The 15501-nt window shown below is 47.2% G+C and overlaps 1 protein-coding gene across 1 annotated transcript; it reads left to right on the plus strand.

Annotated features, from left to right (window-relative positions):
- Positions 1-365: 365 nt before the first annotated feature.
- On the plus strand, positions 366-14870 carry LOC145804009 (uncharacterized). The gene is made up of 4 exons (XM_082897419.1): positions 366-880; positions 972-1262; positions 12665-12751; positions 14790-14870. Exons 1-4 carry the CDS (start codon positions 443-445, stop codon positions 14868-14870), a joined length of 897 nt encoding a protein of 298 aa, XP_082753545.1. The 5' UTR covers positions 366-442.
- The last annotated feature ends 631 nt before the right edge of the window (positions 14871-15501 follow it).

The following is a 15501-nucleotide window of genomic DNA, read 5'->3' on the forward strand; positions in this document are numbered from 1 at the left end:
AAAATAAGACCGGGCAAGGAAAAAATCGTAACCGGCACCCCGGACAAAGATATGCACGATGATGATTTCTTCTGGGTGTCCGGCAACTACGAAACAGCCGAGGTGCCGGGTTGGTTCATAAGCAAGGACTTCGGTTCTTCATGTAAGCCACTCAAACTTGCTCGGTTAACTTTATTCTTTAGTTTTACTAACCGGTTTCCCTGTTTCTTTTACAGCTATCCAAGCCTTGCAAGCCAACTACCAATTCCCCAACGTCGAGGCAATTCGGGCCGTGCTTAGGTACCGTCACCGAGACTGCAACGAATTGCTCGGCTACACACCGACTTACAGATATTCTGCTCCGCGACGGAGTAGAGTAACTGACTTCCTTAGAGCTCCTTCGCCACCTCCAGATCCAACACTACCAGACGTCCCATTAATCCGGTTAACTGACGAGCAAGAAATGGCCAAAAGATCTCGGATCAAAAACCTTCTAACCGCGACCTCAGCCGAGATACCGAGCGTCACCACCCGTTCCCCGGCTGCCGGTCAATCGAGTGCAGCCGTCGTAGCCCTTGCTTCTCCGGCTCCAGCTGCCGTGCAATCCGCCAGAGAAGCGCGCCGGGCTGGAAAAAGACCAAGGGCAGATCCCTCCGCCGAGCTCGTCACCGAGCTGACAACCGAGCATCCTGTTGAAACTCCTGCTCCCGTGCCCGCTTGGCGTCCTCAGCTGAAGCACCGGGGACAGGACATCCCGGCGACTGCATCGATCAAGGCAGACAAAGAACATTTGCTCGCCTTCGATCTCTCCAAAGCATTTCTCCTACCGGGCGACGTGGTAGGCAGTGACCACGTCCCTGACACCCGGCTGGTAAAATCTTCTGTGAAGTCGATGGCCAGGGTAAGTCGGCGTTCTTTTTAACATTTCACAGGTGTTTGCTCGGTCCTTCTTGCTCGGTCCCCTTTCTGATGTACTTTGCTTCTTTTTGCAGGCCATTCAAAAACAACATTTGGTCCTAGAGCGCATCCACCGGCTTAGGCAGAAAGCCAACGACACTGCGAGCCATGTTGAAAGCCTCCAAGCCGAGCTCGGCCGGGCTAAAGCTTCTCTCGAAATGGCCAACCATGACAACAATAGACTGCTCGGTCAGCTGGGCGCAGCCGAAAAAAAACCAAGTGAGCTTCAGGCCGAGGTTGACGCTTTGAAGAAGGCGAAGAAGAAGGCTTGCCGGGCTGCCAACAAGGCCGGGTTCAACGAGGCCGAGGAGAGCTATAAGAAGCAGGTGTTTGCAACACAAGACATCTACTTCAAGGCCGGTTGGAAGTCTGCCTGTGAACACCTCGGCCAGGGCTCTGACACCGACGTTTTTGCCAATCCTCCCAAAGCTTCACTACCGGTCTACCTCGTGCCATATGCAAATGATGTATTTACTGCGCTTCAAGCGGAGGCCGAGGAAGGACTTGAAGATGGAGAGGATGACACAGATTCTGAGGAAGAAGAGGCCGAGGTGCCTGAACAGCCCGGCAACGATGAGCCCGGCGCTCAAGAAGCAAGCCAAGCTGTTGACCTTGACGCTGATGCTGCCGAGGATGAGTTCGCCAATCTTTCCCCCTTAGTTTAGGTTTCTTTTCTCTGTATTTTTGCTTTCAATACACTTGATGTAACCGGGCTTTGTCCCCACCTTTTGTAATGAATTTCTTTATCAATGAAAAATTTTGAATTTTCGCCAAGTGTTTGCCCGGTAGTAATTAATTCCGTCTTCAGCAAACTATCTCGGTACGACTTATCATTTGAACACTTGGTCGACCGGAGTCCATAACATGGTCGACGCAGTTGAGCATAACAAAACAAATTCACGCACCGAAATATCCATCTCGGTTGTTGCTAAGTTTGGACAAGATACCATGTTGGACAAGACGCCAACTCTTCCAACCGGAGTACTTCATCACGGTTGGGAATCCCAAGTTGGACAGAACACCAACTCTTCCAACCGGAGTACTTCATCTCGGTTGGGAATCCAAAGTTGGATAAAACACCAACTCTTCCAACCGGAACAAATCATCTCGGTTGGGGATCCTAAGTTGGACAAAACACCAACTCTTCCAACCGGAGCAAATCATCTCGGTTGGGAATCCTAAGTTGGACAAAACACCAACTCTTCCAACCGGAGCAAATCATCTCGGTTGGGGATCCTAAGTTGGACAAAACACCAACTCTTCCAACCGGAGCAAATCATCTCGGTTGGGGATCCTAATTTGGACAAAACACCAACTCTTCCAACCGGAGCAAATCATCTCGGTTGGGAATCCTAAGTTGGACAAAACACCAGCCCTTCCAACCGGAGCAAATCATCTCGGTTGGGGATCCTAAGTTGGACAAAACACCAGCCCTTCCAACCGGAGCAAATCATCTCGGTTGGGGATCCTAAGTTGGACAAAACACCAACTCTTCCAACCGGAGCAAATCATCTCGGTTGGGGATCCTAAGTTGGACAAAACACCAACTCTTCCAACCGGAGCAAATCATCTCGGTTTTAGACATTTAAAAGAACAATCCGAGTGCTAATGCAAAATGACTTCTATAATTTGACAAAAAGAATTACATTCTGCTTTGCAAGCCAAAAAATTGCTTTACAAAAAAGAGGAAAGTAAAAAGCTTAAAAATAATACAATTTCAAGTTGGCCGCATTCCATGGCCGGGGTATGGCTCTTCCCTCTAGATCCTCCAAGTGGTAAGCCCCCTTGCCCGCCAGACCAGTGATCTTGTAAGGTCCTTCCCAATTTGCCCCTAGTTTGCCTTCTCCTGGCACCAGGGTGTTGCCCATAATTTTCCTCAAAACCCAATCCCCAACTTTGAACGGTCTGGGGTGCACTGTCTTGTTATACTTCTTGGAGAGCTCTTGTTGGTAAGCGGCAACATGGATGAGGGCTTTCTCCCGGCGCTCTTCCGCTAAGTCCAACTCCAAGGCAATAGCCTCGGCATTTAGCTCGGGCTCAAAACTCTCAGTTCTGAGGGTGGGCATTTCAACTTCCAAGGGTATGACCGCCTCCATGCCATAAGCCAAAGCAAATGGAGTTTCCCCGGTCGAACGTCGCGGGGTTGTTCGATATGCCCAAAGGACGCTCGGTAATTCTTCAGCCCACTTGCCCTTAGCCTTTTCCAACCGTTTCTTCAACCCATCCAGTATAGTCTTGTTTGATGCTTCGGCTTGACCATTGGACTGCGGGTAGGCCGGGGTGGAGTTGTAGAATTCTATCTTTAGGTCATCACAGAATCCTCTGAATAGGCGACCGTCAAACTGGGTACCGTTGTCAGAGATCAAAATCTTGGGGACGCCAAACCGCGTGACAATGTTCTGCCAGACAAATCGCTTCACGTCTTTTTCTTTGATGGTGGCCAGGGGCTCAGCTTCAACCCACTTTGTGAAGTAATCCGTGGCCGCGATGAAGAATTTCCGGTTGCCCGGTGCTGTTGGCAACGGTCCCACTATATCTAGCCCCCACATGGCGAAAGGCCAAGGACTGGTGAGGGGAAGAAGTTCCCTGGCAGGCTGGTGGATCTGATGAGCGAATTTTTGGCATTTCTCGCACTTGCGGACATATTTTTGGGCGTCGGCCTGCATGCACGGCCACCAGTATCCCTGCGAAATAGCTCGGTAAGCCAAGGACCGTCCCCCGACGTGGCTGCCACAACTGCCTTCATGAATTTCAAACAAGAAGGCCTCCACACTGTTCGGGTGCACGCACTTGAGATAAGGACCGGTGAAGGACTTCTTATACAACGCGCCTGATGGAGAGAGCCAAAACCGCTCGGACTTCACCCGGATTTTGTGTGCTTCTTTCTTGTCCGCTGGAAGAGTCCGGTCTCTGAGGAACGAGATCAATGGGTCCATCCATGAAGGACCTAGCTCGGCGCAGAGTACATCCGTCTGCCCGGCGTTTTCAATGCTTGGCCGCGGAAGAAAGTCAATCAATAGGGGGTTTGGAGATGTGCTATCTACCATGGAAGCGAGGCCGGCGAGTTCATCAGCCCGGCTGTTTTCTTCCCGGCCAATCTGCTGGACTCTGATTGCCTCAAACTGCTTGATATGGTCCCTGACCAGAGCTTGGTACTTCGCCATCCTGTCGTCCTTCGCTTCATAAATCCCGGAAACTTGATTAACCACAAGCTGGGAATCGCTATATACCAGAAGCTCGGCAGCCTTCATTTGGATTGCGCTCTTGAGCCCGGCAAGAAGCGCCTCGTACTCAGCCTCGTTGTTAGATGCCGGGAAGCCGAGTGTGATAGAATGCTCTATGGTTAGGCCGTCCGGGGATATAAGAACAATACCTAGGCTGGCACCATGGCGGTTGGACGCTCCATCAACAAAAAGCTTCCACATGTCCCCCACGAAAAGCTTCCAGCAGTCAGATGGGTCCTGAGAGTTGCGAAGGGCAATGGGATCACAACTGCTCGGCTGTGCGGTGTCAAGTTTGGTGTTGACCGGTTCAAAGTCAGTGCCCCTTGGTGATTCGACACCGGACTCAGCAAGTTGGTCCGTAATGCCCAAGTCCGTAGGCGAAACACCAGGTTGCGGTGTGAAGCCGGCCGCAGGTTCTGAGCTGCCTGGAACCATTCCTTCCCCCCTTGAGGATTCGGCACCGGACTCAGCAAGTTGGTTCAGAATGCCCAAGTCCGTAGGCGAATCATCAAGTTCTGAGCGGTGTGGAACCATTCCTTCCCCCCTTGGTGATGCGGTACCGGACAGAGTGGATGGGTTGGTGATACACAACTCCGTCAGCGCAACACCGGGAGGTATTACCGTGCAAACTGAGGGAATTTTGATGGTGCGCGCTAACTCCGCGGTGCGACCTTCTGCAGATAGTAGTTCCTCGGTTGGCATTGTGGGCGTCTCATCATCTGCCCCGGCAATGACGACCGGGCATACCGGATGAGTGCCAGGTGAGAACTCGGCAACAAAATCGGCCAAGGTTTGGGCTTTGATTGCGGTGCGCGGCTGGAACTTCACATCAAACTGTCCCAACTCGACCGCCCATTTTAATATTCGGCTGGAAAAGTCTGCGCGCTCAAACAAGGCCTTGAGAGGGAACTCGGTCAGTACGACGATGGTATGGGCGTGAAAATAATGTGCCAATTTCCTCGAAGCCATCATCAGTGCCAACGCTAGTTTTTCCAGCGGCAAGTACCGCGTCTCAGCCGGCAGAAGGGTCTTACTTACGTAAAAAATTGGGAGGTGCTTAATTCCTTCAGCCCGAACTAACACCGCACTTACTGCATGCTGGGAGACGGCAAGGTAAAGGTAGAGTTCCTCACCGGGCTCTGGTGTAACCAACAGCGGCGGGGAAGACAAATAAGCCTTGAGCTCAGCCAAAGCTCGGTCACACTCGTCATCCCATGAGAATTTTGACTTCAATGCTTGAAAGAAAGGGCGGCAGCGATCTGATGACCGGCTTATAAATCGATTAAGCGCGGCGGCCATACCGGCCAGATGCTGTACGTCCTTAGCCGAGCTAGGTTGTTTCAATTCTTGCACGGCTTTGATCTGAGTAGGGTCTGCTTCGATGCCTCGGTTCGTGACTAAGAATCCCAAAAATTTCCCGGATCCCACGCCAAAGGTACACTTCGAGGCGTTCAAGCGCAGCTTGTGCTTCTTAAGAATGGCGAACATCTCGGCTAAGTCGGACAGATGGTGTGCCTCATGTCGGCTCTTTACCACCATATCATTGATGTAAGCCTCCATTGTCCGGCCGAGCAAAGGAGCGAACATTTTGGTCACCATCCTCTGAAAGGTTGCCCCGGCGTTTTTCAAACCAAAGGGCATAACTCGATAGCAGAAGAGTCCCCTTGGAGTCGTAAAAGAGGTGATTTCTTGGTCAGGCCCATGCATGGCAATCTGGTGATAGCCGCGGTATGCATCCAAGAAACTGAGCCGGCTGTGTCCAGCCGTCAAATCCACTAGCTGGTCAATGCGCGGCAAAGGGAAGCTGTCTTTTGGACAAGCTCGGTTGACTGTCTTATAGTCGACACAAACTCGCCACTTTCCATTTTTCTTGGGCACCACTACCGTGTTGGAAATCCACCGAGGGTAGTGCACTTCCTGTATTGCTCGTGCCTCAAGCAAGTTCTTTACCTCCTCTGCTACTACCTCGGCGTGATGCAGCGCCGATCGCCTTGTTCGCTGGATGACTGGCTTTGCTCCAGGGAAGACATTGAGGCGATGGCAGATAAAACCTGGGTCAAGGCCGGGCATGTCGTAGGGCGACCATGCAAAGACTTCAATATTTGCCATCAAAAACTCAATCATCTCGGTTCTCTCCATGGCCGAGAGACTTGAACCGAGCAAGAAGAATCTGTCCGGCTGCTCGGCATCAATCCGCACCTCCACCAAGTCTTCGACAGCCTTGTCCTCGGCTTTGGTGCCAACATCATCCAGGACACTCTGGTCCTCCGGTCCCTCGATCATTTGAACGAATCCTTTGGCAGCCCGGCTCCCGTTGACCGCCACGAAGCATTGCTTGGACATGACCTGATCACCCCAAATCTCCTCGATTGCCCCCATAGCCGAGGGGAATCTCATCACCTGGTGGTAGGTCGATGCTACGGCTTGCATGGCGTGAAGCCATCCTCTTCCAAGGATAAGGTTGTACGTTGAAGGGACTTGTAGCACCCAAAATTCCACTTGCTTGACCACGGATCCCGCTTTGACCGGCAGGATAATCTTTCCCAATGGCCACTCCGGCTGCGAGTTAAATCCAACCAGTGGCGAAGTGGCCGGAGCCAAGTCTGCCTCACGGAGTTTGAGCTGTTTGAACGCATCATAATACATGATCTCGACCGAGCTTCCCTGATCGATCAAGATTCGTCTAACATCAAATTCTTTGACGCGTAGTGTTACTACAAGAGCATCGTTGTGCGGCGTCTGGATGCGCTCTAAATCTCTTGAGGTGAAACTTATCACGTCTTTCTCTTCTGTCTTCCCCCTCTTGATGGCGGGTTGTACTGACAAAACTTCCCTCATGTGCTCTGCCTTCTTGATCATGCCCCGGAGTTCGCAGACACGCTCCGGTTCCACGATGCCGTGGATGACATTAATGACTCCTTGTGGTGGTGCATCTCGGTCGTCCTGTCCCCTGGGATCGACCGGAGCCTGATTTGGTTTCACTCCGCCATCAATGTAAAGGTCCAGATGCCTGGCCGCAACCAATTCTTCCAAATGTTGTCGCAAAGGCAAACAATCCTCAGTCCGGTGGCCCCTCTCCCGGTGAAACGTACAACGATACCGCGGGTTGTACCCCTTTTGTCCATCGCCCAACTTAGCAGGAAACCGGACATACTCCTCGTCTCGGATTTCGCTAAGTATGCGATAGATTGGAATCTTAAAGACCGTGGTTATGCCAGTCCTTGCCTTCATTCTCCTGTTTGCGTCCTCAACGTCATCACGGGGGTAGTCATCCCGGTCATTCCGACGTCCTCTACCCCGGTTTTTTCGACTTGAACCTCGGTCTGATTCCTCTGCCCGGTCATTTGAGCGGTTGGACTCTTGCCCAACTGCGTGCACCTTGCCTGCTGTCTTCTTGTCTGTTCCGACCGGAGTGGCCTTTACGGTGGAAGCCGACGCATCATCCTCTACTCGGATGTGCTCGTTGATGCGCTGCATGAGCTGGCCCATGGAAGTCGGTTGGTGCATGGTAAGCGAGTCCCGCAGTCTATGTCCGACCGGGAGACCACGCTTGTACTGCGTGATAGCAAGGTTGACCGGGCAGTCTAAGATCTCGTTGAAGGTTTCCCAATACCTTGAATTGTACGCCTTCAGTGTGTCGCACGGTTCCATCTTGACACTCAGCAAGTGATCAACTTCCTTTGGTGTTTTTGTGTTGGTTTTGAAGCGCGTAACAAACGCCTCGGCCAACTGATGCCACCTTTGTATACTCCCTTCCGGCAACCTCTCGAACCACTTTAAGCCCAGCTCGCCTAAACTTGACGGGAAGATTAGGCACATAAGTCCGTCATTGCGCCGATGTCCGGCCATAACCTGTCGGAAGTGGCTCACATGCATGTATGGATCGGTTTTCCCGTCGTAAAGCGTGAACTTAGGCTGATGGAAGCCCGCTGGAAGCGGCGTTGTTTCTATTTCCAGGGAGAAAGGAGTGGCATTCAACCTTGCCAAGTCTGTATCTTCGAATATCGGCACTGCCTGGCGGGGTGGAGGCATTCCGACCTCCTCGCTGGCATGTACCCCGTAGGAGAGCCGCTGGAAAGCAGGTATTCTCTGAGCTTCGCGCCGGCGAGCCCGCTCCCGTAATACTGCCCGTAAGTCCTCTGACTGAGCCGAATAAGAATACCTCGACGTCGTCGCCGGACGTGAGGGTTTGTAGGTGCTGTCTTGCGCGCTGGACTTTTCTGCACGCACGTCGGAATCACCAACCTGGTAACTTCTGGTGATAGATATGGACTGAGTATGTCGTTGGCTCTGTCCGCCTGAACGGCGGGATAGGGTGCGCTCACTGTGGTCACCCACTCCAGCTACACCTTTCCCTTTGACATGCCGTTTAAGATCCTCCATCTCCGCCGCCATCCGCCTGATGACAGCGTCTTGGTCCCTTAACTTGCTTTCCAGTCGCCTGGCGTGTGAGTCTCTCCGCCGGTGACCGTCTGGACTCCGTGAATGCCCATGACTCCTTCCGCGCTTATCCCGCGCGTCCCCTGACTGTCCTCCAGTGGGCGTCCCCAACTCAGCCATTGGATGGACGGCAGGTGGTCCCTCTCTCTTTCGGGTATACTCCGGGGTGGCTCCATCGATGGCGGACAACGGGAACTCGTCGTTGTTCGCCATGGACGGCGATCAGATGAACCTGGAAGACAAGGTTTTGTCTGTCAAGCTTCCCACAGACGGCGCCAATTGTACGGGGAGCAAATATTCCGGCAAGCCCGTACTCCTTTCTTCCAAGCTCCGTTTCTGTCCGATCACCTACGAGCACAATAGCGGTGAGCTACCCGGCGGTGTGTGGCCGGAAAACCCCTCCGACGATCAAGTTAGAACACACACAGGGGATAGATAGAGAGAAGGGAGAGTGTTTGAGTGTAAGGATTTTCTTACAGAGTGTTCGTGTGTCCTGTATGGGGGGCGCAGACAGGCTTATATACCTTCTGTGCCCCATATCCACTCCCTGTCATCTCCTGACACGTGGCTCTGCTATCCCATCTGTCAGCTTAAACCATGCCGTTCATCACCTGCTCTCAACTGCCTGACAGCATAGCTGGAGCTCGGCAGCCGAGCTGCCCTACCTCGGTCATACCATGCTTCATACCTTAAGCGCCCGACCGGATAACCGAATGAAGGACCGGGCTAGGCGGCATCTCGGCAAAGCTTAGCCCGGGATCCTCCTTTGGTCGGTCTTCTCGCCGGTCAGTCAACTACCTCGGCTGACCGCGCCTTTCCGAGCGCCGGCCTCTCGGTCTGTCTGATCTCGACAATCCTCAGACCGAGCATCCTGGTTTGACCGGTCACTTCCTAGCCAGGCACCTTCTGCACGGTTCGGGGCAGCACATAGTCCAAACTCTGCCCGGCCGAAGTTCTGGTACCCCATCTCCGGGTGAACAGTCGATCATCTCGGCCCACTGCTCTGCTGGGCCCCCAACCTGTTCGGTTTATACCTCGGCCCAACGCCGGAGCATAAATCACCCTCTCAGGTTCCATACAGACTTCTCTGAGGCTGGGTCTGGACTTCTCTTGGCTCACCTACAAACACATGAATGAGCGTGAGCGAAAGCCCAGTGAATAATATCAAATCAAATACAGAAGTTACATAACAATGTAGCACAACACGTTCCAAACGGCCTTAGGCCCAATTCCTATTTCTATTTAACAGATATATAACTATACGAAATTCAAACCAAGTGACTGTAGTTCTAAATATTCTGGCCCTTGGCCCATTTAAATTTCCATTCATGTCAAAACGGCCTTCGGCCCATTCATTTATGTCAAAACGGCCTTCGGCCCGTTCATTTATGTCAAAATGGCCTTCGGCCCATTCGTTTACGTCAAAACGGCCTTCGGCCCATACATTCGTGTCAAAACGACCTTAGGTCCATTTATTTCTATCAAAACGACCTTCGGTTCATTTATTCATATCAAAACGACCTTCGGTCCATTCGTTCACGTCGAAACGACCTTAGGTCCATTCATATATGTCAAACGACCTTCGGTCCACTCATTCATTTCAAAGCGGCCTTTGGCCCACTCATTCATTTCAGAACGGCCTTTGGCCCACTCATTCATTTCCAAACGGCCTTTGGCCCACTCATTCATTTCAAAACGGCCTTTGGCCCATTTATTCATTTCAAAACGGCCTTTGGCCCACTCATTCATTTCAAAACGGCCTTTGGCCCATTTATTCATTTCAAAATGGCCTTTGGCCCACTTATGCTTATCGAAACGACCTTGGGTCCATTTATGCGTTCATATCAGACTTACGTCCACAATCCCACAATCCCAATTAGCAATTCATAAAGCTTCAAAGGGAGTAAACAATTGGACATTTACAAGCATTCAAATATCGATATTACTCACAGTGATCGGCTTGTGGATTTGCCCTGGAGCTTGACCCTACACGTTTCATGAACACAAAAGGGTCATTAACAGTTCAATCCGTTCTTTAATTCACATATCCCTCTTTAGGCTTTATTATCATCTCATTAACTCATTTACAATGCTTAACATATGCCTAAGAGTGCTTGCAAGTGAAAGAGAACGGAAAACAGAACACAAAATACAAAAACAGGATTTCAGAAAATAGGGTCCTCGCTCGAGCGTGGACTTCCCCGCTCGAGCGGACCCTTAGGTCTGCGAAAGTACTGGTTGCCTTCAATTCCAGCTCGAGCGTGAACTCGGCCGCTCGAGCGGACTGCCTGTCTACATAGCTCCCCGCTCGAGCATAAACTTCCCTGCTCGAGCGGGAACCATGTCTTCAGAAAATGCTGGGAGCTCGATTTCTCCGCTCGAGCGTCACTTCACCCGCTCGAGCGGACGACGAAAATCTGGGAATCCCAGGTTGAGTTCTTGAGCTCCATTCCGACTTTTAACCAACAAATCATGCATGTTGTAGCTCAAATATCACATATAAGTATACTAACAAGGTATAAACACCAAAACACCTTATTATGGAGCTCAATTTCAAGGATTAAACACTTGCATGTCTCAAATTGACACCAAACTCAATTCTATCATACATATTCATGCATTCAAAGCTCCCATCTTCAATTATTCAGACATGCATGCCCATTTGACTTCATATTCACTTCAATAATGTAATTAGTGCTCATTCCCATAAAATTTCACAAAGACATGCTTGCATGTGGGATTACACTACCAATCTTTCATAATTTCACAAATTACATGCTAGATTTTGTGATTCCATAGGAGTTCTTTACATACATGCACATATAGTCTTCAAATTCATCAAAACCAACTCCTTTCATGTTCTAGATCACAAATTAATCTTCAATTCCCGAAATCACAACTCAAATTCATGAGTTAGGGGTTGGTTACTCACCTAGGAGCTTTAATCTTCCAATTTCTAGTCAATTCTTGAGTTAAATCTTCAAATCCCCAAGCTAGAACCAAAAATTGCTCAAGTCTCTTCCTTTCTCTCTCTATAGCCGGCCTCTCTCTCTCACTCTCAAGTGTCTAACTCAGATTTTGAGTTTTTGAGAGAGCTAAAGGAGAGTGCAATGCAAATATACAACTAGCCCCACTAACAAATATTTTAATATAAAATAATGGGGCACTTAATTTATCAATTTAATCAGTTTAAATTGACCAGAATCAATTTTCAATTAAATTTCACCGTAGGCTCTAAAAATTATGCCAATCACAATGGCGTAATCAATTTCAGGTTCTATGGCCGATAAGGCCCTCAATTTAATTCCAAAGCGGATTATTCAAACAGATATTCCTACGGTGAACAGGTAGAATTCCAAAGTCGCATATATTCACATAATGGCACACAAAAATCATATCAAAACATATAGTCACATACGTATTAGGGACCAATTAGCATACTACGGAACAGGGGTATTACAGCACGAGCGGCCACCCCTGTTTCAGCATAGATCGGGTAACTTTGAACAGACATATCGTTTGCATCCGGACTCCGTTTTGAGTGATTCTTGAGCCTAAAATCAAGCCCCGGAAGTCTAGTTTCCAATGGTGGTAGTCTCACTCCAAAATTGTAAATACAGAAATAGTTATGCCCAAATTAGTGACGACTGTTCACTTTCTGGTTACCGGTTTGTACCATTTCTTCATCTGAACCTTTCTCCTATCGATTCCTCCTATCTTATGAGGCATGGATTATAACCTATGTAGGACTAATGAGTATAGAACCACCATAGCTATTGAATGAAGAATAAAAATAGACTAGTTTTATTCTCATAATCTGTTATATGCATTGTGTTCGTAGGTCAAGACGAGGACATCGTTCCACCGCTATCAGAGACCTACCGCTGTGAGTAGTAGTACTATAGTCGCACGTTCAAGTATTGTTAATGATTCTCATTGTTAACATTCTGTCCCTTGTAAGTAATTAAGTTAACAATATGTTGACTAGAAAATCTAGAGGCATTATTGAGCAGTCCATTCTGTTTATTGTTGACAATGAATACTAACTTTCTGTTATTTGCAAGATAGCTATAGTGATTCATGACGAACAAATGGAACGTATGAGCATTATGGAACTATGGTATTTCGGTATCTCTGGAATCATTCAATCGGTAAAATGTGTTTACCTTTCGTTAATAATTATCAAGAACGTTCTGTTAAACTTAAGTTAACTGCATTAACTCATGTGAATGATGCAATGGTTACCATTAGTAATCTGTTAATTGCAGGTCAACCATGTTAACACATATGAACAATTAAACAAAGGTGTATGTTACTGATTAATAGCTTAAGTGAACCATGTCATTTCTTAATGAATAAAGAGAATTTGTGTTACCTATGAACTCGAAGTTATTCAGAATCTACGACATGGATACAAAAGTTTAACATCATTATGTGACCCACATAAGAATGTAAATTATTCTATTTTGTTAAGCGCATGGTAATGACATGATATACCAAGAAATGCTCTATTTTCTGATATGTTACGTTGTGAATTAATGAATGATTATCCATAAATTTAAAAGTATTCATGGCATCCTTAGCACAAGGCCCTTACCCGGGGATAATAATACCGTGGTTCAATTATGTTACAAGATATCTCTTGCCATCGACGGTCTTGTACGGATGGTACCACCGACGGTCTTGTAAGGGTGGGTTATGATCAAGCATGAACTCTGATTTCTATTTCTGATTCAAGCATAATTAAGAATATGTATGAATATGTTTCTATTTATCCGTTTCGTTTATGCTATGTTATGACATGATATGAATTGATCGGTCTTTAAGACCTAATGATTTCTGGTATGGAACAAAGTGCTGTACGGAACTAAGTGCTACAATGCGAGTCACCTCTAGAATCCGTACGAGCCACCTCTTGAGTTCATACATATGTTCAAGGGCTTAATGCCAACTTTCAAGGGCTTTATGCCATATGTTCAAGGGCTTAATGCCAGCTTTTCAAGGGCTTCATGCCAATCTTTCAAGGGCTTTATGCCATATGTTCAAGGGCTTAATGCCAGCTTTTCAAGGGCTTCATGCCATATGTACAAGGGCTTTATTCCATATGTTCAAGGGCTTCATGCCATATGTACAAGGGCTATATGCCAACATGTTTAAGGGCTTCATGCCATATGTTCAAGGGCTATATGCCAACATGTGTAAAAGCTTAATGTTAATATGTTCAAGGGCTATCGCCAATCCATTCAAAGGCTTAAAGCCATAATGTCTTACGATTGGGCCTAAGGCCATTTTGAAATGAAAACCGGAACAGATTATTCATGGGATGTTTGCATTTACTTATGCATTGCTATGTATTATGTTTAAATTGAGCATTTAGGTACTATTATTCACTGAGCCTTGCTCACTCCACTTTTATGTATATTTATGTAGGTGAGCCATCGGGGGATTGACACTAGAATTATATTGAGGTGTACCTGTCTGCCAAGCCGCCTGGGTTACGCCTCCGTGTTGAGCCCTTAATTTTGGTATTCTAAGGATTGTATATTTCTTTTTGGAGTCTTATTCAAGTGTGTGTGTGATCTGTATAATTTTATGGTTGTATATGTAACTCTGGAAATGTATCTAATTAAGCCATCATGTATGCACAAGCTCAATGAATGTTGTCTTTTCTTGTTATTGCTTTCGTTTAAGGCCCCGTATGTAATTAAATATTATTTAAAAATTCTGTTTGAGGCCGATATACGGGCCGGTCATGGACCAAACCTCTAGGGGCAAGTTTGGGTCATGACAGGTGGTATCAGAGCACGAGTTAAGATCTCACACACGTGTCCATTGAGCATTAGAGTGTCTAGAATGCATTTAAGTTGCATGTTTCTAGTAACAAAAGGATGTGAGGTGCATTTTTGAAGATGTATGTGTGCTCGTGCAGTAAGTTAAGTATTAAGATTTAGAATAAGAATTCTTGTGGATTTTAAGTAATAGAAGGAAATCCATGTGTTATTTCATAGACTGGGCTTTGTGACTAAAGAGGATTTGATCGTTGTTATGAAATGAGAATGAGTTTGTGTAATGAGTATGACATTGAGGCTAAAGCGATGAAAGATGTGAACTATTGATGTCCTTAGGGCATTAAATTGGTCAATATATGCATGTTTGTGGAAACGTGATGTGAATAAGGTCTAAATGTAGTTTCGATATGGATTACGTATGAATGAAAGTAACCATGAGGAATTTGGGGAAACTGAAGTTGTTGTTGCTTATAGCAATTGAGGAATGTGATGATCAACAATGAGTATGGAAGCTTGAAAGTCTATGAAATTTTAACGATAAGAAAAGATTAAGATGTGTTTTGGTTCATAGCACAAGTTTTGAGCCCAAAAGGTCATGTCTTTACATGATATGTATAAGGAAACAGAAGGCTAAGGTTTATGAAATTGTGGTGTTTTGACTTGCATAATGGGAAGTGCAAGCGTGTTGAGTTTTGGAAACATGAAATGATGAGAGATTTAGAGCCTTACTTAAAACCATAGAAAGAATATTTGGGAATGAGACATTAGAATTATGGTAGTTGACAAATCCTGGAATTATTAGGATTGAAATATTTGATGATTGATAACGAGCATGAACTAGTAATCAAGAGTTAGGACGTTGAAATTGCTACTTGGAATGATAAGAAATACAAGTATCATAATCTGTGACCACATAATATTCGGTGGAATTTTATGGAAGTTTAGTAATGCAAGGAAATTGAAATTTTGACTAGGACGTTGGTGGTGTTGAGTATGTTAATTGGTAGAGATAAAGTGTATGTTGAGGGAATTGAGATATGTATGCTGGTGAAGGACATTGTGTTTCTTTTGTGGATTGTCATTTGTCTGAAAGACATAATTTTGTTCTGATG

The sequence above is a fragment of the Camellia sinensis genome, chromosome 12, assembly GCF_055761805.1.
Source record: "Camellia sinensis isolate YWXY chromosome 12, ASM5576180v1, whole genome shotgun sequence".
NCBI classification, from domain to species: Eukaryota; Viridiplantae; Streptophyta; class Magnoliopsida; order Ericales; family Theaceae; genus Camellia; species Camellia sinensis.

Bases quoted from the DNA above. Each gene is read 5' to 3' on its own strand.
- LOC145804009 (XM_082897419.1), top strand. From the start codon at position 443: ATGGCCAAAAGATCTCGGATCAAAAACCTTCTAACCGCGACCTCAGCC. The intron at 881-971 runs GTAAGTCGGCGT...TTCTTTTTGCAG, and splicing joins CTGTGAAGTCGATGGCCAGG to GCCATTCAAAAACAACATTT. The intron at 12,752-14,789 runs GTAAAATGTGTT...GTCTAAATGTAG, and splicing joins TCTCTGGAATCATTCAATCG to TTTCGATATGGATTACGTAT.